Source organism: Pseudogymnoascus destructans, assembly GCF_001641265.1.
Source record: "Pseudogymnoascus destructans isolate 20631-21 unplaced genomic scaffold scaffold_2, whole genome shotgun sequence".
NCBI lineage: Eukaryota > Fungi > Ascomycota > Leotiomycetes > Thelebolales > Thelebolaceae > Pseudogymnoascus > Pseudogymnoascus destructans.
Genome location: NW_020167521.1, coordinates 762,270 through 788,865, shown reverse-complemented (window position 1 = coordinate 788,865; position 26,596 = coordinate 762,270). Strand labels below are relative to the sequence as shown.

The 26,596-nt window shown below is 48.6% G+C and overlaps 9 protein-coding genes across 9 annotated transcripts; 5 read left to right on the top strand and 4 right to left on the bottom strand.

Annotated features, from left to right (window-relative positions):
- Window positions 1–232: 232 nt before the first annotated feature.
- LHS1 (lumenal Hsp70 protein) lies at window positions 233–3,262 on the top strand (the record flags this gene model as incomplete). Its single annotated transcript, XM_024464562.1, has 1 exon — window positions 233–3,262. The coding sequence occupies one exon, from the start codon at window positions 233–235 to the stop codon at window positions 3,260–3,262; it is 3,030 nt and encodes a 1,009-aa protein (XP_024328054.1).
- Window positions 3,263–3,533: 271 nt separating this feature from the next.
- VC83_00874 (uncharacterized protein) lies at window positions 3,534–3,896 on the top strand (the record flags this gene model as incomplete). Its single annotated transcript, XM_024464561.1, has 1 exon — window positions 3,534–3,896. One exon carries the CDS (start codon window positions 3,534–3,536, stop codon window positions 3,894–3,896), a length of 363 nt encoding a protein of 120 aa, XP_024328053.1.
- An 8,082-nt stretch (window positions 3,897–11,978) lies between these two features.
- On the bottom strand, window positions 11,979–12,710 carry VC83_00873 (uncharacterized protein; the record flags this gene model as incomplete). Its single annotated transcript, XM_024464560.1, has 4 exons — window positions 11,979–12,171; window positions 12,269–12,336; window positions 12,402–12,536; window positions 12,594–12,710. 4 exons carry the CDS (start codon window positions 12,708–12,710, stop codon window positions 11,979–11,981), a joined length of 513 nt encoding a protein of 170 aa, XP_024328052.1.
- A 266-nt stretch (window positions 12,711–12,976) lies between these two features.
- VC83_00872 (uncharacterized protein) lies at window positions 12,977–13,352 on the bottom strand (the record flags this gene model as incomplete). The annotated part of the gene is made up of 2 exons (XM_024464559.1): window positions 12,977–13,226; window positions 13,288–13,352. The coding sequence occupies 2 exons, from the start codon at window positions 13,350–13,352 to the stop codon at window positions 12,977–12,979; spliced, it is 315 nt and encodes a 104-aa protein (XP_024328051.1).
- Window positions 13,353–13,846: 494 nt separating this feature from the next.
- Window positions 13,847–14,923, top strand: DOC1 (anaphase promoting complex subunit doc1; the record flags this gene model as incomplete). The annotated part of the gene is made up of 3 exons (XM_024464558.1): window positions 13,847–14,198; window positions 14,260–14,398; window positions 14,452–14,923. The coding sequence occupies 3 exons, from the start codon at window positions 13,847–13,849 to the stop codon at window positions 14,921–14,923; spliced, it is 963 nt and encodes a 320-aa protein (XP_024328050.1).
- A 447-nt stretch (window positions 14,924–15,370) lies between these two features.
- SDA1 (Severe Depolymerization of Actin) lies at window positions 15,371–17,756 on the top strand (the record flags this gene model as incomplete). Its single annotated transcript, XM_024464557.1, has 3 exons — window positions 15,371–15,417; window positions 15,474–15,509; window positions 15,572–17,756. The coding sequence occupies 3 exons, from the start codon at window positions 15,371–15,373 to the stop codon at window positions 17,754–17,756; spliced, it is 2,268 nt and encodes a 755-aa protein (XP_024328049.1).
- Window positions 17,757–18,097: 341 nt separating this feature from the next.
- SPT20 (histone acetyltransferase SAGA complex member) lies at window positions 18,098–21,343 on the bottom strand. The gene is made up of 3 exons (XM_024464556.1): window positions 20,913–21,343; window positions 20,651–20,863; window positions 18,098–20,600 (listed from the first exon to the last, which is right to left on the bottom strand). The coding sequence occupies exons 1-3, from the start codon at window positions 21,208–21,210 to the stop codon at window positions 18,202–18,204; spliced, it is 2,910 nt and encodes a 969-aa protein (XP_024327733.1). The 5' UTR covers window positions 21,211–21,343; the 3' UTR covers window positions 18,098–18,201.
- Window positions 21,344–21,387: 44 nt separating this feature from the next.
- Window positions 21,388–23,118, bottom strand: VC83_00868 (uncharacterized protein). Its single transcript, XM_024464555.1, has 3 exons — window positions 22,343–23,118; window positions 22,088–22,281; window positions 21,388–22,038 (listed from the first exon to the last, which is right to left on the bottom strand). Exons 1-3 carry the CDS (start codon window positions 22,982–22,984, stop codon window positions 21,624–21,626), a joined length of 1,251 nt encoding a protein of 416 aa, XP_024327734.1. The 5' UTR covers window positions 22,985–23,118; the 3' UTR covers window positions 21,388–21,623.
- A 195-nt stretch (window positions 23,119–23,313) lies between these two features.
- On the top strand, window positions 23,314–25,873 carry VC83_00867 (uncharacterized protein). The gene is made up of 3 exons (XM_024464554.1): window positions 23,314–23,850; window positions 24,064–25,512; window positions 25,596–25,873. The coding sequence occupies exons 1-3, from the start codon at window positions 23,670–23,672 to the stop codon at window positions 25,694–25,696; spliced, it is 1,731 nt and encodes a 576-aa protein (XP_024327735.1). The 5' UTR covers window positions 23,314–23,669; the 3' UTR covers window positions 25,697–25,873.
- Window positions 25,874–26,596: the final 723 nt, after the last annotated feature.

The following is a 26,596-nucleotide window of genomic DNA, read 5'->3' as shown; positions in this document are numbered from 1 at the left end:
CAACCCCCAAAGGTGACAAAATGACAAAGTGTCCTCTTTATAGACTTTATTTCCTCAACGAGGATACATATCCCGTGAGCTAGTCTACTATTAAACACCGAATAAAACTGTTAGAAGCCAGTTGTCGAAAGACCACATGTCATAGCTGGCAAAAACCTACATATACACCGCCCCGTCATTGCCACGGCAGCTTCACTCACCCACCAGTTTGCCAACACCCCCTCCAACAATCATGCCGTTAGCCTCGCGGCGGTCCTCCGGCATGGCCTTTTCGAATCTCTCTGCGATATTATGTCTGTTTTGGATTTTTGCCTCTACCGCATTGGCCGCAAATGCGGTCGTTGGCATCGACTTCGGCACTGAGTACATCAAGGCTGCGCTGGTTAAGCCCGGCATTCCTCTCGACATCGTCTTGACGAAAGACGCACGACGCAAGGAGCTCTCCGCGGTCACCTTCAAGCCTATCAAAAATGCGCCGCAAGGTTCTTACCCCGAGCGACTCTACGGATCGGATGCGAACGCATTGTCGGCTAAATTCCCTGGTGACGTCTACCCAAACCTCAAAGCCATTCTCGGTCTGCTGGTCAGCGACCCTAGAGTCGCCGAGTACTCTGCACGCTACCCAGCCCTGGTTATCGAAGAAGAGAAGACCAGAGGGACTTGCGAATTCCGAAGCGAGGCCTTTACAACCAAGCAGGATCCTTGGATGGTCGAAGAGCTACTGGCAATGGAATTGCAAAGCATAAAGAGGAACGCCGAGGAGATGGCAGGCAAGGGTAGCTCAATCAGGGATGTAGTTATTACTGTCCCAACATATTTCGATACGGAAGAGAAGAGAGCCATTGAACTTGCCGCGGATTTGGCAGGCCTGCGGATATTGTCGCTCATCAGTGATGGCCTTGCTGTTGGACTCAATTACGCAACATCTCGCACTTTCTCCAGCATCACAGACGGAGCGCAACCAGAACACCATCTGGTATTTGACATGGGAGCCGGCTCGACCAAAGCTACAATTATCAAGTTCCAGGGCCGAACAATCAAGGACGGGAGGAAATCCAACAAAACCATTCAGGAGGTTCAAGTTGTTGGGGCTGGATGGGATAGGACCCTTGGTGGTGACGCCCTTAATGCCATAATCGTGGACGACATTGTGGCCCAGTTTGTTGAGTCGAAGAAGGCAAAGGCCGCATCGATCTCGGCCGAGTCTGTACACCGCCAAGGCCGCGCCACAGCAATGTTATGGAAGCAAGCTGAGAAGCTGAGACAAGTTCTAAGCGCAAATGCAGAGAGCCAAACAAGCTTCGAGGGTCTTTATGACGATGTTGACTTCAAATACAAACTGACACGTACCGATTTTGAGAAGCTTGCCTCCAACCATGCTGATAGAGTAGCACCTACTATTAAGATGGCTCTGGAAAGGGCCAAACTCGAATTGTCCGATATTGATTCTATCATTCTGCACGGCGGTGCTACCCGCACTCCGTTCGTCCAGAAGGAATTGGAGCTTTTAGTTGGCAAGTCCGACAAGCTTAGAAGCAATGTCAATTCAGATGAATCTGCCGTTCTCGGTGCCGCATTCAGGGGCGCCGGACTTAGCCCCAGCTTCCGTGTAAAGGACATCAGAACATACGAAGCTGCAGGATACGCTGTCAGCATGCAGTGGACGAACATAAATCTCAAGCTCCAAAAGCAGCGCCTGTATACTCCCCAGTCGCAGCTTGGCGCCGAGAAAGTAGTCTCTTTCCAGAACTTGGAAGACTTCGATGTTCATTTCTATCAGCATATCGATCATGCCGGAGAAGGTACATTTTTGGGGGAGAGAGAACTCGTGAAGCTAGCAACCAAGAACCTCACAGAAACTGTTACAGAACTGAAGGAGAAGCGCGGGTGTGAAGCCACCGACATCGTTACCAAGTTTGGCGTTCGCCTGAATGTCTTTAACGGCGAAGTTGAAATTACCGGGGCTACCGCACAGTGCGAGGTCGATGAAGATCCGAATGCAGGAGGCGTCGTAGATGGTGTTAAGGGCCTATTCGGCTTTGGTGCCAAGAAGAGCGATCAGGATATTTTTGAAGACGCAGAAATCGTGTCAGATGCCGAGACGTCCACCGAGAGCTCTGCCACAACCTCTACTGGTAAAAAATCATCGACATCGTCAGCTGCATCCGCCTCTTCGGCCACCGCTGATGCTAAGCCTAAGAAGCGCTTAGTTGCAATTCCTTTGGACTTCGAGCTTGTGAAGAAGGGGTACCCTGCATTACCCACAGAGGTCCTGTTCAACAAGAAGGAGAGACTAGTTGCTTTCGACGATTCGGACCTCGTGCGGAAACAGCAGGAAGAGGCACTCAACCAACTTGAGGGCTACACCTATCGCGTTCGTGACCTGTTGACCGACGATGCTTTCATTGGAGCATCAACTGAAGCTGAGCGCAAGCCTCTGGGTGAGCTCGCTGAGGCCATCAGCGACTGGTTGTACGAAGAAGGTGCAGGAGCTACCCGTGAGGTTCTGAAAGCCAAACTGGGAGAAATGAAGGCAATTGTCAACCCAATTGAGCGTCGCAAGGACGAAGCGTCAAAACGCCCAGAGCAGGTCAAGAACCTCAAGGAGTCTTTGGAGAGCGCTCAGTCAGTGATCAACTTGGTGAAGGAGAAGATTGTCGAGCAGGCCGACTTTATGTCGTCGGTAGCATTAAGGCCAACCCCCTCCGAGACTTCAACCGAATCATCGACGACAGCTGAGCCATCGACTGAGACTGATGGAACTGAAGAAGATAACACTTCGGCCGAAGCTGAGACTAAGACTGAATCTTCCCAGGCCCCATTGACAACCGCCGTGCCACCTACGTCGTTCAGGCAGGAGGATCTCGATGTGTTGGAGTCTCTTCATAAGGCGACGTCCGATTGGTTCACAAAGAAGCTTGCCGAACAGGAGGCACTCAAGGTCACTGACGACCCCGTTCTACTCGTGAAGGAGATGGCCAAGAAGGCGAACGAGATCAGCCAAGCAGGAATGGAAATGGTCATGAAAGGCATGAAGGGTCCCGAGCCACCCAAGGTTTCGACCAGCAGGACCTCGAAAACCAAGAAGCCCAAGACTTCGAAGACGAAGAAGTCGAAGAAGACAAAGTCCACTTCTACTGAGGCAGCGGAGGGAACTGGTGAGGCTAAGGAGTTCGATATGCCAACTGAGGAGGAGATTTTGGAAGCTGTGAGGATTAAGGAGGAGAAGGAGGAGAAGGGAACATATAAGGATGAGTTATAGAAGTAGTAAATAACCCCCATGCCACGACACAGCTGCCTGGGCATGTTAGAAGTAGTAAATGTATACCATGACACAAGACTACTGTATTTGTCCCCATAGCATAAATCCAAGCACGTGACATAAACCCGGTTGTTCCGAATTTAATTCACATGTGACAGAGGATTCTAGACTCTTTAAATATCCCACAATCTCAACGGCCTGCGATTGAAAACCCTCAAAATTACTTGCCCTTAAACAACTTCGCTACCACTACCATCGCCCCTACAGCACAATGGCATCGCTGTCCTCCCTCTTAGTAGCCTTCATGGCCCTACTCCACGTCTACATCCTCGTCCTGGAGATGTTCCTCTGGACTACACCCCATGGTCTCAAAGCCTTCGGCCTCAAGCCCGACATCGCCGAAAAAACCAAAATCCTTGCCGCCAACCAGGGTCTCTACAACGGTTTCCTGGCCGCTGGACTCTTCTGGGGATTAGTGCACCCCGTGCCAGAATTTGCGACGCAGATTGAACTCTTCTTCTTGGGGCTGGTCGGTGCTGCGGGGATTTATGGGGGCTTGACTGCGATGCCGAAGATCTTCTTTATTCAGAGCGTGCCGGCTGCTATTGCGGGTTTAGCTGTGTATTTGGGGTAGATATATTGGAGGAGTTTGGCTCGCCGGCGTGTAACTGGAAAGCAGAAAGCTACTGTCTGGAGGCTCGGGCTCTGTAAGGGCCTTTAGATTGATATTTAGTATAGGGCTCGAAAGCCGCGGGTGCCGTCAATTTAGTTCGTTTCACGTTTGCGTGCATTGTCAGACTACTACACTGCCTATAGCGGACTCGGCTGTAGCGAAACGTCCTAATACCGAACCCCTTCCCACACGCGAATTTTGTATGGTAATAACGGAAACCTTCTTATACCAAAATCCCGGCCAAGACCCTCAACTTCCGGTATAGAAAATGGCACCTCCACCACCTAAAAAGCCTCGAATCTCGATTACAAATGTACAAAAGCAAGCTTTACGAGCTTGGTACCATAATCCTACAACTTAGAGCACAAAGAAGACGTTAGCAGATGCTTCAACTTGGTAGAATGATCAACATGGACATACTTTGAACTCTTTGACTACAAGTAAAATACTATCCTTAACATATGCCTTTGTCGATACTGCTACTTCTACAAAAGCATTCAATAATACCAAGAAGACAAGGAAACTAAAATGGGAAGTGTTAGAGAAAGCTCTAGCAGAATGTGCTTTACGATTTGATGCTACTCATGGCATTGTTATAGGAGATCTTCTATAGATAAAAGCAACATAATTCTAGACACGGCTACCACAATACTACAGACAAGATTGCCCTACATGGAGTGAAGGATGGCTTGAAGGGTTTAAGAAAAGACATAATCTCCACTACTGAAGAAAAGTTAGAGAGGCAAGCTCTGCGGAAATCACAATAGAAGTAACATAGCAGATGGACAGCATCCAAGTTAAAGCGAAATACCTACCTTGTGATGTTTACAACATGGATGAGACTAGATTTTATTAGAGAAAATTACCAAACTTAGGATTATCAACTTCATCGCTTAGTAAAAAGGTTGACAAAACTTGAATTACAGCTAACCTCTACTACAATGAAGATAGGAGTGATAAAATTCCAATTTGGTTTATTAGAACTGCTAAACAACTAAGGTGTTTTACTCAAAATCATATCTCAAATTCCGAAAACCTTAGAATACATTAGTGATGGAGTTCAACAGTATGGATTGTAAGGATGCCTCCGTGTCATACTGACATTCGTTGCACTCAGTTTGCTATCAAACTCAAGAGCAAACTTAGAAATCTCCTCCTCAAACCTACAAGTCAACATACATATCTTGGCTTATCACATCAACAACAGAAGCAATACTACTCAACGATTGCTGCAAACTCTTCTACTACATCTGTTTATGCTACATACATCACGGCATATCATTTGGACACTCATTGAACAAGTTATTAAGAAAATCTCCTCCTTAAGGGGGTGGGCCAATACTACCACATGGCATATCTCTACCAACTAGAGGCCTAGGAACATGAACGATAGCTCTAGAAGCTTCTACAACCCTCTATGATTCATTACACGTCATCGCTCCTTAGTTACCCACAAGATTGGTTAAGTTATGACATAATTTGTCTATAGGTACTCTGACCTTGGACCTCCTTTTCACTTCCTATAGGCTAGGAACCCAAGAGATGGTTCTATGGGATTCTCTTACATTCGCTACATGATTAGCAAGATAGTTGTGGGTCGCACTTGATTTCTAATACATTTACCAAGCCTGGTTAGTCATGGAAAGTCATGGAAAATGAGAGAACTACACTCCTTTGGCATAAATAGGATTGCCCTTTCCTTAAGAAAAGGCAAGCAGGCAATACAGTAAATCGACTATCACATACTTCCACGTCTTTTCCAAGCTTCCAAGCATTCATCTTGTTACTCCTTGTTTCTGAAAAGTCAGTGAGGTGCTAACCTCTGACTTACCCCTGAGTTCTCAGACTCAACATTTGTTGCAACTTGTCTAAACCACTTCACCACATCATACACCTGATTGCTGCGTTGTGGAATAGTCTAAGCTACAACCCTTTGGCTCTGTTTCCTAAGACAGTGTGTTGTCTTAGTAAATTCATCCCTTCCTTGGGTGGCTAGATGTAATGGTGGGTGCACCAGATATGAGAATCTAGCCACCCAAGGAAGGGATGAATTTACTAAGACAACACACTGTCTTAGAAAACAGAGCCAAAGGGTCGTAGCTTAGACTATTCCACAACGCAGCAATCAGGTGTGTGATGTAGTGAAGTGGTTCAGACAAGTTGCAACAAATGTTGAGTCTGGGAACTCAGGGGTAAGTCAGAGGTTAACACCTCACTGACTTTTCAGAAACAAGGAGTAACAAGATGAATGCTTGGAAGCTTGGAAAAGACGTGGAAGTATGTGATAGTCGATTTACTGTATTGTCTGCTTGCCCTTTCTTAAGGAAAGGGCAATCCTATTTATGCTAAAGGAGTGTAGTTCTCTCATTTTCCAAGACTTTCCATGACTTACCAGGCTTGGTAACTGTAGTCGACGTAAGAGAATCCCATAGAACCATCTCTTAGGTTCGTAGCCTATAGGAAGTAAAAGGAGGTCCAAGGTCAGAGTACCCCTATAGACAAATTATGTCATAACTTAACCAATCTTGTGGGTAACTAAGGAGCGATGACGTGTAATGAATCATAGAGGGTTGTAGAAGCTTCTAGAGCTATCGTTCATGCTCCTAGGCCTCTAGTTGGTAGAGATATGTCATGTGGTAGTATGAGTGATGTCATGTAATGAATCATAGAGGGTTGTAGAGATATGCTATGTGGTAATATCGGCCCAGTAACTAAGGAGCGATGACGTGTAATGAATCATAGATGGTTGTAGCAATCGTTGAGTAGTATTGCTCTTGTTGTTGGTGTGATAAGCCAAAATATGTATAGTGACTTGTAGGTTTGAGGAGGAGATTTCCAAGTTTGCTCTTGAGTTTGATAGCAAACTGAGTGCAACGAATGTCAGTATGACATTAAGGAGGAGATTTTCTTAATAACTTGTTCAATGAGTGTCCAAATGATATGCCGTGATGTATGTAGCATAAACAGATGTAGTAGAAGAGTTTGCAGCAATCGTTGAGTAGTATTGCTTCTGTTGTTGATGTGATAAGCCAAGATATGTATGTTGACTTGTAGGTTTGAGGAGGAGATTTCTAAGTTTGCTCTTGAGTTTGATAGCAAACTGAGTGCAACGAATGTCAGTATGACATTAGGGGTAGAGGGGACTGTCTAGCTTCCTGGTTGGCTCACGAGTCAGACAGTGGCGCTAGGCTATTAAAAGCCACTAGAGGGTTTTAGCAACCTAACTGTCGGCTTGACCAATGCCTGAAAAGGAAGGTGCCAAGCTGCTGGTGATTTAACCCTGCTGCTCTCCTACCACCCCCTGTTCTAAATGACGAAGAATCATCTGCTTTTGGCAATTAAGTGCCAAAAGCTGGTTACAGCTAGACAGATTTCTGTTTAGTAGCCAGCTTTGAATTACTGTGTATATTTGTGTATAGATTCAATGTCAATCAAGTTTACTATGCTGGCGCTAGTGACCAAAGTGATTATTTATAACAATATACTCATACAACTGAAACTAACAATTACTAGTATTCTAGCCAGGTTCCAGTCTATTGTAATGGTGGGTGCACCCACCATTACATCTAGCCACCCAAGGAAGGGATGAATTTACTAAGACAACACACTGTCTTAGGAAACAGAGCCAAAGGGTTGTAGCTTAGACTATTCCACAATGCAGCAATCAGGTGTATGATGTGGTGAAGTGGTTTAGACAAGTTGCAACAAATGTTGAGTCTGAGAACTCAGGGGTAAGTCAGAGGTTAGCACCTCACTGACTTTTCAGAAACAAGGAGTAACAAGATGAATGCTTGGAAGCTTGGAAAAGACGTGGAAGTATGTGATAGTTGATTTACTGTATTGTCTGCTTGCCCTTTCTTAAGTAAAGAGCAATCCTATTTATGCTAAAGGAGTGTAGTTCTCTCATTTTCCAAGACTTTCCATAACTAACCAGGCTTGGTAACTGTAGTCGACGTAAGAGAATCCCATAGAACCATCTCCTAGGTTCCTAGCCTATAGGAAGTGAAAGGAGGTCCAAGGTCAGAGTACCCCTATAGACAAATTATGTCATAACTTAACCAATCTTGTGGGTAACTAAGGAGCGATGACGTGTAATGAATCATAGATGGTTGTAAAAGCTTTTGGAGCTATCGTTCATGTTCCTAGGCCTCTAGTTGATAGAGATATGTCATGTGTAGTATTAGCCCAGTAACTAAGGAGTGATGTCATGTAATGAATCATAGAGGGTTGTAGAGATATGCTATGTGGTCATATCGGCCCAGTAACTAAGGAGCAATGACATGTAATGAATCATAGAGGGTTGTAGCAATCATTGAGTAGTATTGCTCTTGTTGTTGGTGTGACAAGCCAAAATATGTATAGTGACTTGTAGGTTTGAGGAGAAGATTTCTAAGTTTGCTCTTGAGTTTGATAGCAAACTGAGTGCAATGAATGTCAGTATGACATAATGTAATGTAATGAATCATAGAGGGTTGTAGAGATATGCTATGTGGTAATATCAGCCCAGTAACTAAGGAGCAATGACATGTAATGAATCATAGAGGGTTGTAGCAATCGTTGAGTAGTATTGCTCTTGTTGTTGGTGTGATAAGCCAAAATATGTATAGTGACTTGTAGGTTTGAGGAGGAGATTTCTAAGTTTACTCTTGAGTTTGATAGCAACCTGAGTGCAACGAATGTCAGTATGACAGGAAGGAGCACTAGGGTGCTATAGGGGCTAGGGGTGAGGCTTCTTTCCTCGCTTAGGCAGCAATGCTTCTTATAATGAAGGAGAAGCAGGTTATCAACCTGCTTCTCCCTCACTATAGAACCCCCTCCTAGCGCTCTAAGCGTAGCAATTAGTAAGTGGTGATAGAGTTGAAGATGCCGTTATCATTGGCAGTCTTAGCCAGACTCCATTATTATACTTACTAGTGCCTCTCCTTCGCCACACCCATCTTCTTCTTCTTCTTCTTAGCGATCCCGAAAGCGCCAATAATAGCAGTTCGTTAGTAGAATAGCAACTGCTACTGTTGGCTGCCAAAATCGGTAGAATCCGAGGCACTTAGGGGGTATTACAGTATTCTTATATTACTACTTTAGACCTAGCTAATACTATCTACTGGGGTCTACAATTACTATCGCCAACGAAGCCTAGGCTGCCATATAGTGGCTTGGCACCTTCTTCTTCCGGCCTTGGTCTTAAGCCCGATGGTCAGGTTGCTAAAACCCTCTACTATGAAGCTTCTGCTCCGTTGCCCGAAGAGACTGATTACGGTTGTCGGGGATTACCACACAAATTCGTGTGTAGTTCCCGGTATTCCGCAATTACCTCTAACAAACTACTTCATATAGCAGAAACTCTATTTACAGGAAGGCAAAACTCGAACCGACCCGTCCGTCCCCTATAGGCAGTGATTACTGTACTGTAGTTACCCCGCTCCCGCACCTCTTAGCGGCCGGGGCCTTCCTTTGTCAATGTTGCATTCGAGACCGCTGAATACCTATTCCAGTGTCAGAGTCAACTCGATAGTCTACAATGTTCTGTACACATGGTATTGGGCCTCGGCATTCTTCTGTCATCTTTCTCATATCAGTGACTAAAACTAAGTTACTCGAGTGTGGGTGTGTGTGCCTGGGCCTCCCACTATCCCCTATGTCGTCAGCCTATCCCCTTACTTTCTCCGCCACATGCTGCCCTTAAAACCCCAAAAGGCCCTTCTCACCAAGCTGCTGTGTCGTAGTAGACAAACATGGCAAGATATTTCCCAAGAAACCATCGGACTATTCCAAATCCCTTGTTCCATGTCAAATCGCATGAAGAACTTCTTGCCATGCTCTAACCCCCTTGTTCCATGTGAAGAAATCACGTTCCTGCACGCCCTGCCTATTGTTGCACGAATCCCTTCCAACTGTCCAGTCCTGCCATCGGCTGCTGCTACCACGCACGCCACAACGAGCTCGACCCTCTCTTCAGACGCTGCATTGGTTGATTTCTTAGGTCCGTAATCCGTATGAGTGATTGATCCTCTTGAAGGTCATGAAACGGAGGTCAATGCACTGCAGAATAATGCACCCCGCATGCAGGTATCTACAAGAAGGCAAAGGCTTAGCCTCCCTTTCCACAATTCACGGAGATGGGTCCGCTGTCAGGTTGTATATTAAGTCTGGGTCTGACATATCTCTTGGTCGGTATCATGTGCGTGTATTGTTTACCTTTTTCCCCCACTGCGATTCCTTTCAAATATGCCTGGCGGCTTCCATCCGACAAAGGAGGTCTTTCTGACGTGGCCGAAGCCGAATTATACCGACCCTGAAACCAAAGGCAATCAATTGCTCGTGGTTACTATAATATCCACCATTTTGGCGATAGCTTCCGTTCTTGCGCGAGTATGGGTGCGGATAGGGTATCAACAACAGTTCGGGGCGGACGATGTGATGCTGGTCCTATGCATAGTATGCGCCTTTCCTGTCACTCTGGGGATCGATGATCTGGCACGTAGAGTCTCTGGATACTGATTAAAATATTGTTAGGTTCCCACAGTTGGAATTGCAGGACTTTTAATACTTAGTAAGGCCCCAAAGCAACAATTGCGCCGAGTTTTGTTTACTGATAGGAATATAGCTGAGACCAAATTCCGTTGGTTTAGACACATCTGGGATGTGCCACTCGACGAGATAACTGGGAGACAATATGTTAGTGAATCACCCTAGATCCCCTAATACACCCTTTTTCACGCCGTGTTGATGAGATTGTTGGTGTAGCATAATTGGATTGTTCAGCTTCTGTATGTAATTGATATTTATTTTCAATGTTACCTACCCACGTTTGAAATAGTATACGAGTCTGATCTATACCTAGCTTTGTTATTTCCACCACTTTCAGCAAGCTTTCAGCTGTGCTTTTATACAAACGAGTGATTGCAGGAGTTTCAAGGCCGGCCTTCCTTTATATCATTAATGCCGCCATCGCCGCCCAAACCCTGTATGGAGTCGCCTTCGTTCTTCTGTTGGTTCTCCAGTGTCGACCGATAAGCTCATACTGGCTGCAATTCTCATATCCGGACCCCTACACAGAAAAATTCTCTTGTCTGTATGAGCGTTCAGCACCATTCAGTAACGCATGTATAAGCATGGTGACGGACTTTTTTGCCGCTATGCTGCCAATGTTTCTCTTCCTGCAACTGCAGATGCCTAAAAGAGACAAATACGGTCTCGGGGCAATCTTCGGCGTTGGATTCATGTTAGTTGCTACCCCCCTTGTTCTGTTGGAACGTGGCTCACCTACTAGTGTCTGCATCTGTGGTATTATAAGATCGGTTCTCGTGTATCATATCTTTTATCAGTCGTTTGATGTGACCTGTAAGCATCTATTCCCTACGAGAAATCTCTAGTTCAGCCCACATTTTTTTTATATACATATGCTGACTTCGAGCCAGGGCTGAGTCATGACCTTGGGCCTGGACATACGTTGAGACCAACCTTCTTGTTATCTGCGGTGCCATACCACCTATGAGAGTATTATTCAAACGCCTCGTTGGACACTCAAAACCACACAGCACTTCTAAAATACCGGTTCCAAACTCGTCCCATGGAAGGAGTCCTAGCAATCAGTCAAACCTAGCCGACATCTCAAACAGCGGAGCTTCAACGGAGGCTATTGCACTACGTGGGATGGAATCTGCCAGTCTCCTAAGGCGAAGGCTACTCGACAAGTTGACTCGGGTCATAAGGCACAAAACTCAGGGCGTTTTAGTAAGGTCTACCTCGACAAAGAGCTACCACCCATTAAACAATATAGTCCGCCTTGGGAGAGAGGGTATGATAGGGGGTGATGGCTTATTGTAGTTATGAAAGTTCTGTTAATTAGCCTTGAGGGTATTGGGGTTATTGGGTTTTCTATAATATCAGAAACACACTTTTTGAATCGCGATTACAGCCCCCCTTGCAATGCGCCATCACTCAAGGAACATTGTAGATAGCATAATGGTGACTGAATCACGCCCCACAAGAACCGCGTATGTTCAACGTGGATATATATTTTACAGCTCCCCCCACCCTGCTCTATGTCTCAAGGTTGATGCTCCGTCCAAACCTCGCATACAGCTCCACCTTCAGCTCCTGCATCCCCTCCTTGATCGTCCCCAGCTTCTCTTCTAATACCGAGACCTCCTCTTCGATTCTCATCGAAGTTGTGAATAGGAGCTCCTGCACCTCGGGGAGGGGAAGCGAGATGAACGAGTCGCCGATTTGGTAGCTATTGGGCACGTTAGTCTAGTTCGGTCTCGTACGGGGGATATGCAGGGCGGCAAGTAGAGCCCTAGCTCAGGGAAAGGAGATAGGGAGGGGCGTACGGTATCATGTCCTCCTCGTCCGCAAGCTCAAGCTCATTCGAGATATCCTCCAAATCCTCCTTCTCCTTCTGTAGCGCAACCCATATTAGCACCTCCTCCACTCCAACCCAGCTATCCGTAGGATCGCACATACGTGTTTCGCTCTCAACTCATCCTCCAGATTCAATTCCTGCTGATGCAGCCTGCTGAACTTGTTGATCTTGTCCTGATCCTCGCGGCGCACTTCGACCTCGTCGGCCCCTGTTGCCGCCTCGTCTTCCTTGGAGAGCTGGGGGTATGTTAGTAAGTAGGGATATTGACCGGGGATAGAGGGGAATGTATGTACCATGCGTCTCTGCATCATTTTGAGGTGTGTGGTGGGCTGGTAGCTTGGAGGGGTAGAGCTGGGGGGGGGATTCGAGGTGGTCTTTCTTGGGTGGTTTGGGGCAAACAGAGCAAACATGAGCTGATGGGGAAATATAAATATCCCCCCCCGCTTTCACGCACAACTTTATTGATGTGATAAATATAAGAGGTATAAGTGTTATTTTTATTAATTTTATGTCGAGATAATACTAATTTTATAAAAGCCATTAATGACGCAGGTCCAAAGGAAACTTAAGTGGTTTTGCCCAGCTGAGGGTGCCAGCTTTATTTGCTAGCCAGCATCATAATTCATTAACTCCCCCAACTAAGGTCGTTTCGTCCTTCTCATCCGAGATTATCCCGCTATAAAGCCACAGCAGTCGGAGATAAATATGGACCAGGGAGATGCCCAACTGGCAGCCCGCGATTGCCGGAAGTCCGCTGGACATATCCCGGTGGTCTATTCGATGAATATGGCGGAGACGGATGAGAGCCGACTGCATCATCATATGAAGGCGGGTGATCTCCGAATTGTTCCCATAATGCTTGATGTCCCCCTGGTGGTTCCGGCTGCGCCCCCAACTCCTTCTTCATAGCCTTGCGAGCTTTGTGCCTGGCAGACATGGTCAGTACCTGTTGCACCGCAGAGATGCCAGACTCAACGTGGGCCTTACTTCCGATATTTCTGGTAGCCCATCATTGGCAATACAACGATTGCCATAAGAACAACGGCTGCCATCCTGTGAGATTGCTGGTGACTATATCCCAAAGATGGGAAGATGATTATGCCGTGGTCAGTGGTCAGTAGAGCGGGGTTATATAAATTCGATTATGGAGAATGGCAAGTCAGATAGTATTTGTCACTACCTATAGTGAATCTAGACCAGGATGAAATGCAAATAACCAGTAACCATGCGCCCCAAGCGCGTGGTCGGCGAGGCTTAGACGGCATAATCGAAGAGGCTGATGGTAGCGGAGAATCCACACTGTCTCTCCGACTCCCCGACGTCATGGGATAGTAGAGGTCGCACCTACCACATTTATTCAGGTACAGTACAGCACGGGTATCACCAAGCACGAGGTCTGAGCAAGATTACCGCCGCTGCTAATACTCGGAGCGTGCCTGTGTTCGTGTCCACTCACACGGCCAGATCCTGAAACCTCGTGCCTTCTTCAGCCTTCTCCCCTCCAGAACGGCGGGACGCGCCAGCCTCAGCGCCGACCTCTCCCACAATGCCGGCAACGCCACCAGCTTCACTCCAGGCGTATAATACCAGACACCCAGCCACGCGCGGGACACGGCTATCCAATGTCACGCCGTCGACAGGTACGAGGACTCCGGGGCAGGATCCTCGGACGCGACATCAGGACTCGCCCAGCGTGAATCCTGCCGCGAACGAAGAAGACGAGCGGGCGAACGAAGATAGCGAGGGCGTCGAAGACCAGGATAATGGGAGTGAAGAAGGAGACGAAGAGTCTGTAGAGGAGGAGGAGGAGGGTGACGTGGAAAGCGTGGATAGCCGCGCGGAGGATGATGACGGGGAAATGGCGATTGATGTTCCTCCAGTCGCTACACATAATGGAAGTTCGTATGCTGATACACCGTTAACTGAAGACTCGAATACTGACGGCTTGCTCCTTCATAGTGCCGGTGGAAGTAGATTCCGTGTTTGACCCAACGGGCCTGAAAGAGATTGGCAACTTGGCCTCGTGGACGGTGTCGACGTGCAAACCTGGGTCGGGCGTGGAAGCCTTGCGAGACGACGACACGTCTCTATACTGGCAGTATGCACATACCTCTTCTGTCTAATAAACAACTACTAATTTGTCTTGGACAGGTCGGACGGTCCACAACCCCATCATCTCAATATTCACTTTTCCCGCCTGGTATCGATACTGTCCATACGCATCTTCCTCGACTTTGAAGCCGACGAGTCTTATACTCCAACGCGAATCACATTACTCGCTGGCACAGGATATCACGACCTAATACCGTTTTCATCGCTGGAGTTTACACAACCTAAAGGTTGGATCAACGTACCTCTGGATGGTGTTGGTGGTGGTCCTGATGGGAACACGTTGAGAGCGTTTCTCGTCCAAGTCAAAGTTGTGGAAAATCACCAGAATGGCAAAGATACACACGTTAGAGGATTAAGGATATACGCCCGTGACGAAAAGACGGGTAGAAGCCTGGCTGGCTTGGAGGAATGGGGAGTAAGGGAGAAGAAGGGAGACGCGGCAAAGCCCTTAGTTGATAGGACAGCCGCTCTAGCGGAACCCGAATGGATGGAGGAAATAGAAATCCGGTGATCCATGCATTTTATGAGGTCAAGAAGGTCCAGCGGCGGGTGCCTTGTGTACAGTAAGATTTCAAGTTGATGACGTTGTGTGATACCCATGGCTTCGGTGAGAGCTAAACTAAAATTCAGCCCATTATAGATAGATTACTATGGAATTAAACCGACGAAAGGTACAGCACACAAATTCTCGCAAATTAGTCTTCACAGTGAAAGCTCCTATCATCACTCCGTCGCAATCAATTTGTTCCATACGACAAGGCTGAAGTTTGACGGCGGGGAAATCGGCGAGGCTGACAAGGCTGGAAAATAGTTTGTGCGCTATTCCAGATAAGAGCGCGCTACTCGAGTAGTGACAAGCATAATCGATAGCAGAAATATTCTGGAGAAATGCTGAAGTCCAACCGATAGCAAATACCCAAAATCAATCGAACGGATTTCCGTTCCCACAACCCTCATTATGGTCAAAAAGAGAGTTGGCGCCTTGGAAAAGGTCGACGCAGATCTGTATGTTTTCGCACATATTTTATTAGTTTGAAACTAGCATAACTGACCATTTGTAGGCCGAGTTTACAATACAAGATTCGAAGAGACCCCAAGTAAGTGCCCGTGAACCAGCCTCGCCGCCGCCGCGCAACACTAGTAAACTAACATGCTCCAGATCATATCAAGAAGATTTCCTCAATCAATATGGCCAATATCAAACTCAGCGAGACATTTACATGGCATCGCCCACGACAGCCACATCAGCTGGAATCGTTTCCTTCCGCGACCTGATCGATTTCGTGTCGCACGTCGCCGATTGCTACCCCGAAGATACGGCCAGCTTCCCAGATGATCTCAACAACATCCTGACGACACATCATGCCGTGCTTGAAACCGAGTTGCGCGAAAAGGTGGCTGGCGCCCTCGTCCTTCTCCGCCGCAAGGATATCATCGACTCGTCTGGGCTCCTCAACATCCTCTTTCCTATCTTAGTCACCACACCCAGTAAAACTCTCAGAGCTCTACTGTTCACCAAGATTCTCTCTGAGTTACGGACTTCGAATGCGAAGACGACAAATCATAAACTGAACCGAACGATACAGACCGTTTTGTACAACCTTCTCACCTCAGACCGCACCTCTTCGAAAGGTATCTGGGCAGTCAAAATCACAAGAGAATTATGGAAACGCCAAGTATGGACCGACTCTAAAGCCGTTGAAATTATGAAGGAGGCCAGTTTAGCGGACAATGAGAAGGTTATTGGTGGTGGTGTCAGATTTTTCTTGGGCGGTGACAAGGAACGAGAGGACATGGAGGACGAGGAGAGCGACCACGAAAATATCAGCATTGGAAAGTTAAAGCATCAAGTTGGAATTAATAAAAAGTCGAAAAAGAAAGTCAAGGGATTGGAGAAAGCCGTGGATAAAGTCAGACGGCAAGAGCGCAAGAAGAATGCGCCCCATGCGCTTAATTTCTCGGCCCTCCACTTACTCCACGACCCCCAAGGGTTTGCAGAGACACTATTTTCGAAACATCTCCAAAATGGCAAGTCCAAGCTCAACTTGGAGCAGAAGCTTCTGGTCCTCCAGCTTGTTTCCCGCCTCGTTGGTCTTCACAAGCTCACGGTTATTTCCCTATACTCCTACTTCACCAAATACCTCACGCCACGACAGCCATCAGTAACGTCGTTCCTCGCATCTCTCGCTCAAGCAACCCACAGCCTGGTTCCTCCCGATGCCCTAGAGCCGCTCGTCCAGAAGATCGCCAACGAGTTCGTCTCGGAGGCTGCGGCTTCTGAGGTAGCAGCAGCTGGTCTCAATGCCATTCGCGAGATCTGTGTTCGCCAACCGCTGGCTATTAGCGACACGCTATTGCAGGATTTGGTCATGTACAGGAAGAGTAAGGACAAGGGAACTATGATGGCCGCGAAGGGACTGTTGTCGCTCTACAGAGAGGTCGGCGCTGATCTGCTCCAAAAGAGAGATAGAGGCAAAGAGGCTACGATGGGTATCCGAAGCGGCGAGCGTAAGGAGAGGAGATACGGAGAAGAGGAGGCCGGCGGTATTGAAGGCCTTGAGCTGCTCGAGGAGTGGAAGGCCAACGAGCGCAAGAGAAAGCGTGTTGAGGCTGGTCTACCAGAGGAACTAGGCACCGATGAGGAAGAAGAGGAAGAAGACGATTGGAACGCATGGGACGCCCAGTCCAACGCTAGTACCGACTCTGGCGGCTGGGTCAACGTCGAAAGCGACGTCGAGATCGAAATCAGCGACAGCGAAGACGAGGGCGGCAAGAAGCCCCCCGCAAAGAAAGTGAAATTCGCCGACACACCCGCCGACGGCGGGGAGAACGAACTCACCGATGCCGCCAAGAAAGCAGACAAAGAGCTCGAGTCTAAGATTTCGATACTGGCCACGACGAAGATCCTCACCCCCGCTGATCTGGCCAAGCTTCAGGAGCTCCGCCTCGAAGCCGAGGTCAACAAAATCACCGGGAAGAAGGGTCTAACCCAGCGGCAAAAGGAGGCGCTCGCTCGCCACGCTGATGACCCGTTGACGGCGGATCAGATTGAGGGATTCTCGAAGCTGAGGAAGAACACGCGCGATGAGAAGATTGCGATGGCGCGTGAGGGCAAGGGCGAGAGGGGCGAGCATAAGTCGACGAAGGCGCTGCGTCGGGCGAAGAATGAGGCGGAGGGCAAGAGTACGACGAATAAGGAGAAGTCGCGGAAGAAGAACTTTATGATGACGCTGGGGAAGGCGAAGTATAAGCAGAAGAGGAGTTTGGTGCAGACGAAGAGGGTGTTACAGGGACATCTTAACAGGGCTAAGAGGGGTGGTAAGAGAGGAAATATTGGTATGTAAGGGGCGTTTGGAAAGTAGTGATGAGTTATGGATGGCTGCCGTTCAGTGTCGACAACCAACGAAACGACTGTTAGAATATAAAAGAAATACCATGTTATTCACATTACAAGACTTATTTCTACAAGGGGAACCCAGAATGACTATGTCTTGAATTCTCTTATATATGATGGCCTCTGAATTCGAGTCATTTCGCTTGTCCTCATTATGCATCACTCCTAAACCCAGCCACAGACAACCAAGGTGGCAATTACACCCCATGTTTAGGCCACCACCATGGCAGCCAATATACCCCCCGCCTATTTTTTATTATTGTCATGGGTTGTAAGTCATGCTTGTGACTTACAACCCATGACAATAATAAAAAACGCCCCTCCCAACCTATACCCATGGATCTGCCTTTGAAAAAGCACCAGAAAACTCCTCCCAATGAATGCTGCTGCCAAAATTACATCCCTGACGGCCTTTGCATCCCCGACCCGTTCATATTCCCATTCATATTCCCGTTCATGTTCATATTTCCCTGCATCCCCATATTCATGCCCATATTCATCCCCTGGACCATACCAGGGTGCTGTTGGCCGGACATCATGTGCCCCTGTTGTTGCTGCTGCTGCTGCTGCTGCTGCCTCATAGCCTGCTGTTGCTGCTGTTGTATCAGAACCTGCTGCCCGATTTTTTGCCTGGCGGATAGCTGACATTGCTGCTTGAAATGGTTCAGCGCATCGGGTGGTGCTTGCCCCCCAGCGTACTGTGACATAAAGCTCGTTATCTGGGATTGATAAATCTGGCGTGCCATAGCCTGAATTCGCTGCTGGACTATGCTTGGTTGACCTTGTTGCATCTGTCCCTGCTGTTGTTGTTGCTGCTGCTGTGCTTGCAGTGCAGCTTGGTGCTGTGCCTGTTGGACCATCTGTGGAGTCATGGCACCTCCACGGCCCATAAAACCTTGTCCATTTGGTTGCATAGAGTTCTGTGCTTGAACTGCGGCCATTGCCCTCATCTGAGCGTTGTAGTTGATGGCCATTTGGTTGCCGCCCATCATTGCAGGATTGCCCTGTTGCATCTGGTGCTGTGCTATCTGCTGCTGTAAGGCCATCTGCTGAGGAGACATTTGCTGGCCATTCATAGGGGAGGAGTTCATAGCTTGCTGGGCTGCTTGCTGGCGCAGACGTTGCTGCTGTTGCTGCTGTTGCGCGATGATCTGGGCTTGCTGCATCTGCGTGTTCATCATATTTTGGTTGGGCATCATGTGAGCACCACCACCCATTTGTGGAACTTGAACCATGTGTCCTGGCATTGGGCTCGTCTGGCTCATCCGAGGAGTCTGCCTTAATGCCTCTTGAGACATATTTGGAGTTCCTTGAGAGATCCGAGGAGTCCCACCATGACTCTGCTGGCTTCCTTGAGCCCTCATAGCATGAGCCACAATCGGAGTCATCTGTGGATTCTGTGGAACGACAGATCCTGGGCGTGGGGGGCTGCCGCCCAGACTTGACGTGGAATGCCGCATCTGGACATCGATATTCCCGGCCGTCATAGGGGATGAGGTATTGTGAGGAGTAGCATTCTGAACAATTGGGGAGGATGTTGGTGCCTGAGACAACTGCTGTTGCTGCAGGAACCTTTGCTGCTGTGTTGTCATGCCATTGGCAGCATTCGGCAAACCCATGGCAGGAGCTGGATGCCCATGAGGCCCAGCGCCCTGTATCCCTTTCATGGCCTGCTGGTTTTGTGTCTGTTGGGCTGCCATTTGGCGGCGGTGGTTTTCTTGTTGGCGAAGATTTTGCTGTTGCTGTTGCTGCATACGCAACTGTGCCTGATTGCGGGCATTTTCTTCAATATCGCGCTTGTTTTGTTCTTGCTTCGCCTTTTCTCTCGCTTCTGACTCTTGCTGTTGTTTCTTGGCAGCTTCCGCTTGCAAAAGCTTCTCTCGTTTCTTGTTTTCCACCACTTGAAGCTTAATGCTTTCAATGGCCTTAAATCTTTCGAATCGAGGCTCAAAGGAAGCCCCACCCACTTTACTGTCCCCGTCAGCTGCTGTTACTACCCCAGCTGCGCCATTGCTAAACCGCTCGTCCAAAATAAGCATGTACTGCTCCTCATCAGCGGCAGCAGATTCTTCTGCGGCCATCTCCGCAACCGTCTTCTTGCGAGACTTGGGAGAAGGAACTGGGAATGAGTGATCTGGATGAGCAAGGGCTTCTAGCAACGCCGCCGAGGCTGCGGCACTCTCGACAGGCTCTAAGAACAGGGGCGCTGTAGTCGCCAGAGTTATGCTCGACTCAACTGGGTATATATTCTTTGAATCTATCTCCATCTTTTCGCGCTTTTGTCTTTTAGCAGGAGGTGGATCCATGCCTACACTAGCACTGGACGGCCCTGCCAGAATTGGAGTCTGTGGGGGAGCCATTCCGTTGACATCTTGATGCGATTCTCGGCGGCCTTGGGATTGATTTGCAAGAGGGGTGGTCGCCTTGATCGCAAGGTCAACATACGTTGACATAGGCGTCGGATGGAGAACCATGGTGGATATCTTTGCCTTTTTCGCATTGGACCTACTCCTCTGGTTATCAGACGGCTGGCCTGGCGCAGGCATGTTTTCTTTGTCTTTATCCTCAGCAGTTTTGCCTTTTTCTGATTCAGCGGGTACCCCTGGAATAGCGATGGACTTTGTCAAAGCGACTAGATTCTCCTTTGGATAAGGAACCCATGGAGACGGCGTAAGGTACGCATTGGAGTTATGTATCGACATTGGCTCCGTCTTATCACTGCTATATAGATTTTGGGAGGACTCCCGTGCGGTTGCAATGGATTTATGGTCATGGACCTCGACTATCAAACATCCTAGGAAAGTTAGCCATGGGCCAAATAATTTTGTCACCTCCGCTACGTACCTTCGTAGAAAGTGGTGTTCCACATGTTGAAATATTCCAACAAATCTTGCGGTACCGTCCCGGATCTCAGATGCTCAATGAAAATCTTCATTGGGGATTTGTAGGAGAACGTGCCATCCTGTTGGTCGAATCGGAAATGCGTCGGGTGTAGGTGGACAATGAGAGACGCGGGGCATCCGCGGTATTTCTTCAAGATATAGCTATCGGGTCGAACTAGACAATGTTAATAAAATACTCCTATACGCGTGATAGAAGTCCATACTGTAGGGCGGAGGTTGGGCGGTTTGTACGGTTTGAATGTCTGGAATCAAGCTGGACGACCTCACACCAGCGCTCGCCGTCCTCTGGCCGCGGCCCAGAATTTGCGGCGGGGCATCGCGACGAGGTCGCGCAGGAGTTCGAGATACACCATTTGCCGTGGAATTGCTCATGGCCGACGTCGGTGGAAGAATTGGCGGCGGCTTCTTTGTTGGAATTGATGGCGAGGTGGACACCGGGGTCGCGACGCCGTTTGCGCCTGAAGATGAATGCATCTTTTCGGGGCGCTTGATTTTACTCATCTTGCATTAGCAGGCCTGCGGCGACCGCTGTCGCTGTCGCTGTCGTCGTTGTCGTCGTCTATTCGATGTGTTCTTCCGTCGCGTCTACTTGATTGAGGTCATGGGGACGAGGCAGAACTTCGGGATGAGGTTGATGAACGATGTACCTTGTTGTCTGAAACGAAGGCGAGCCACAACCAAGTCCAAATGCCACGTGATATTTCATGACTATGACTATAACTACTATAATGCCATAACTACCATAACTACCCTACTTTAGTCATTTTGACTGGAGTAATTTAACTACTCTAGCCCAAAACTACTGTAAGCTATACTGTAGTTTAATAGCTTCCCATGCGCCCAAATTCCGTTATCAGAGAAATACTGCCTTGCTGTGGAAATATCATACAAAACATAACAGTTTCAGTTCAACTTCAGTCTTTGCCTTCAATCCGTCTTGACCAGTCATCTCCAACCCGGAGGTTCTCCATGACGAAGACGTGACGGCCCCTTCCAACACGCTCTTCCTTCTCCCACCACTTCTCTACCTTCTTCTCTGGGATAGCTTGCTCCGCTTCCGACTCACTATCGGCGAGGCCGCCAACACCATGGTCGCCTCCGACAACGACCACAACATCACCACGTAGCCAGGTTTGGAGGTGTGTGATCACATCCCCTTCCTTTCCGCTCAATGCCTCCTGTAAGTAGATGACATCGGGAGCCAGGTGACGGAGGATGTGGACATGCCCGCCTTGCGTTGTGAACGGGAAAATCATCGTCTTCTTCTCGACAACATCTTCGGCCTCTGTCCATAGCGCGTTGAATGCAGGTGTATCTGGGTCGAGCTCACTGGGCTGATATTAGCAAGATGTCGTGAATAGACGGGGATATAGCTTACGTAGCCTTTTCGCCCTCCTCGGCGGGTGTCAGAGCCTGGTCGGGATCAATGTTGGAGAACGAGGAACCGAGAGACCCCGCAGGCTTTGCTGCGGCAGCATCTAGAGGATGGTGCTTAAGATCAGGCGAGAAGATTAGAACGAAGAGCTGGATTCTTGAGAAGTCGGTCCTTTGTGGTAGGTAGGAGAGGATAGACTGTAATTATGTTAGATACTCGAATATATGCCATTTTAGTTCCTGGAAAGTGTATACATACTGCATGCGTTTGACTGTAGTCCAGACCATCATCGACACCGTCCAGATCCGCATCTGCAGACACGACAACAGCGACCTTGATCTTCTTTCCGTTGTTGGATGCCCCCTTTCCGGCTGCGGCGACCGATTTGGTTTGTACAGGTGAAATAGTCGGGCTGGCTCCTGCTCCCCGAGCCTCAGCTTCCTCAGACCAGGTTTTGTGGTCCTTATAAGCGTTCTTGTCCTCCTCTCTGATCGACGACAGAGCGTTTCCAACCGCCGCGCCGGCCGCGGTTATGCCGGCTGAGACAGTTCGACTGGCGCCCTCGAGGAATTGCTGAGGGCTGGGTGTACGCTTTAATGCACGAGCGACATAGCTCGACGGCTCATCGGCGTGTCTTGGAGGTGCGCCATAGCCTTGCTCTCCGGATCGTGGGTCGGTGCATGTCGGAGGAGGCCCTTGGGGATCGCGATAACCATCTCTGCGTTCATCTCTGCGCCTTCGGTAGTCATCTTTATCCCCGTCGTCATCGTCCCTTTCGCTCCAAACCCACGTCGCGAATCCAATCGTCGCGACGGCTACGGTCAAAATCAGGGGCATCCAATGTCCAACCGGGCCTCTAGTCCGCCGCGATGGGCGATCGTAACCATCGTGAGGCGGCATTTGGGTGTACCGCTTTGCTCATCTGCTTTCAAAAACCAAGATTTTACAAGAAATAATGTGTTATATGTAAGATTGGTGTTTGGCGCAACAATTGGGGATGAGAGGAGGGGGGTATTAGAGAGTGTGACTTTGTTGACATTCTCCCCAGCTTCGCTGGTTTTCAAAGCCTCGGTCGCCAGTCCAACAGCCGCATTAGTGAATCCTTTAGCCCCGCCTTACTTTATGTACACAACAATGCGATCATGAGAAGCAATAATGCTGGCTATATGGCTACAAAATTTCGTTACAACGATTAATTAATCTTTATGCTTCATTATTGATATAATACAATTTGTTGGAATAACAGTCGCTAGCACAATAAAACGGTTTGCGGTTATGATGTTGGTCCATGTCTCGTTGCTATGGACATTTGACACCAAAACGTCAAATTTGCACGTGATACAAGTAACCAAATTTTTGAAGTCCACCGATTTGATATCAGATTGACTCGCGGGCCATAACACTCTACGACCATACCACGACATAAGCTGAACTTGATTTTCGGCAGTGAAATTGATAAATTCGAAGGGTCTACCGCATTTATCTGTTCAGGCGGACATTTAAACTGTCCAAAGCAGGCCACAGGGGACCCTGCTTGTTAGCCTTCTCAACAGTAGAAGTCAACTCCTTAATAGTACCCGACACAATGCCTCATGCTCTCTCGATGCCGGCGCCTGGCTTCCAGGCCATAATCCTTTGCGGGCCGGGAGTTTCGTTCGATACCTTCACCTCCAAGCCAGAGGAATCGCCAAAGGCACTTCTGCCGATCGCGAATCGACCCATGGTCTGGTACCCCCTGGACTTCTGCTACCGCATGGGAATCACAAGTATGGGCTTCTTTTTATATGCTATTATCTCCTCTATCTTCATTTATGCTTCTATGGCTCCCTTATGCGCAATGATCTATTATTGTCGTGCGTTGCACGTGATTTAAATGGCCCTGTTGCCGTTTACTTCCCCAGTTGTTTTACTAGTTGCCAGGTTGGCATCAGATCGAGATATAATATGGAAACTATGACACTATCCTAACTGCCACATAGAAATCCACCTAGTTGCACCTCCAACGTCAGCCCCAGCAATCCAAGCAGCGTTAAATACCAACCCACACCTCACAGCATTACCTTCACCAAAGCCGGATCTAATTGCACCGGTAGACTTGGACCAGACCACCGGAACAGCACAGATCTTTCGCCTACCAGAGGTTCTTAAAGAGATAAAAGGCGACTTCATTGTCTTGCCTTGTGATCTCGTCTGTGAATTAGGCGGAGAGGCACTTCTCGAGACATGGATGATCCGGGAAGCAGGTCTAGGTGGTGCCACTGGTGGAGGAGAAGAGTTCAACGGACCTAAGATGGCAATTGGTGGTGAGAAGGGAGGAAGGAGGGGTGGACTGGGAGTCTGGTACGAAACGAAGATTGAAGTACCGAAGGGAGAACTTGGAGTGAAGGGAGAAGAAACTGATTTCCTGGCTACGGCGCCAATCGAGCAAGGCCCAGTACCCGCTCACCAAAACTCGCTTTTGCGCGATACATCAAAGGTTGTATTGTCGTTTCCAACGGATACGCTGAATGATACCGTCGAGATGAAAAATATGCTGCCTGTACGACAAAGTTTGGTCGCAAAGCATGGCAATGTCCGGATGCTCACGACGCACCGCGATGCGCACATCTACATTTTCCCAGCTTGGGTCCTTGATATGATCAACAAGAATGACGATATGGACAACCTCAGCGAAGACGTCATCGGCTGGTGGGCCAAGGCAAGCTGGCAGAATGGCTTCGCCGAGAGGCTTGGGCTGCGCGAAATCTTCCACGGCGAAGAGCCGAGTAACGACGAGGAAGCCCTCGAGAGGGACGAGGAGTCAAAGGAGGATATAGACATTGCCGCTATAAGTACTACATCAGTATCTAGAGTCGAGACTCTCAAGTCAAGCATCACCATCTCCGCCACCGAGCAAAGCCCTCAAATCGACGCCCAAGACAGCAGCACCACCGAAGCTACTACCGATCCCCTGATCGTACCGCCATTTCTCGCATTCATCCACAAATCCCAGCCCTACGGCACACCCGGAGCCCCTGTAGTGCGACGCGTGGATACCGCGCCGCTCCTGCTCATGATCTCGCTGCAACTAGCCAAGTTGGAGGCGATCGACCAAGTTGGCCGTCAAGACGCGTCACCGCTCGCCCACGCAAGCAAAGTTGCGTACCCGCAGGGTATCGCAGGTCGCTGCACGGTGACGCGCCAGGACTGTCTACTGGCGGACAACGTGACGGTCGAGGAGCGCTCGGCTGTCAAGGAGTGTGTTATTGGCGCCAACTGTAAAGTTGGGGAGGGCGCGAAGCTGTTCCGCTGTGTGCTGATGGAGGGTGCCGTGGTAGGAAAGGGGTGTAAGATCTCCGGATCTATTCTTGGACGTCGCTCGGTCGTGGGGAATGATTCAGTTCTGCAGGATTGCGAGGTAGAGGATAACATGAGGATTGAGGCTAAAAGTAAGTTCTTCCCTGCCTGTCCCTGCGATTTGGTTCTAGGGAGCTTGTGTACGTGGCTACGTTTACTAACAATCATTCCACAGCCGAGGCTAAGAACGAGAAGTTCAGGAGTTCGGAAGGTCTCGAAGCAACGGAGGAGGAAATGGCAGATGCTTTTGCGGATGAGATCGACCATGAGGCTTGATGCAAGAATAGTGTGCGGCTTTGAGTCACGGTTTCAGACCATTCCTCCCAATGGCTGGATTATTTTAACAACAATGGAAAAAGACTTGCCGGCAAATGCCCCCTCGCATGAGGACCGCTGAACATTGAATTGCCGCGGTGAAGTCTCCGCTAGAAGCAAAATAGACTAACTCTTGGGATTGTTTTTCGTCTCTTGTTGTGTCAGTGAATGTACTGCTGAAGTGTCTAGACCCCGAGTCTCAACTTAGCATTTTGAGACCTGGGGTCTCAAAATGCTAAGTCGGTGGATGCAGGGTTCTCCATGTACTAACTGAGACCATATTTTCAACCCATATGGAAGGATTCGCTAATGGCCTCTTCACCCTTTCACCATGGGACTCCTAATCTCTAGATGGTTCTCCTTGCCTGCTTAGCTTTATGAGGGAGGCGTGGGGGACATGTGCTTTGTACAGTGCCTTGGTAAATGGAGCAGATGTTTCAGGGGCGGCTGGCTAGCCATTTCAACCAACAGTGAAGGAGACACAGGAATGTGAGAAGTGAAGCACTGCGCCAGCTACTGCCTCAGTCGATAAGCAAACATGACATACTTTGTACAGTGGAACAGATCAGAATTTTCATTAGCCGCGGCCATCGAGAATAATGAACCAGTAGTGGCGTCCTTGGGATCAACCGTTGAGATCACCAGAACCGTACTGCAGCCACAGGTCAATACGGCTGTACTCCGGTGTGGAGGAACGCCATGCGTCCCCCATTCCACCTGATGAGAATGCATTGTAACACAAGAAAGCCGTGTCAGCAGACCAGACAGACGAATTATTGACAAAGAAACAGATGTGAGACAGAATGGTTGACAGGGAGGGCATGGAAACCCGTGCATGGGTCCTATGAGAACTCTGCCTTT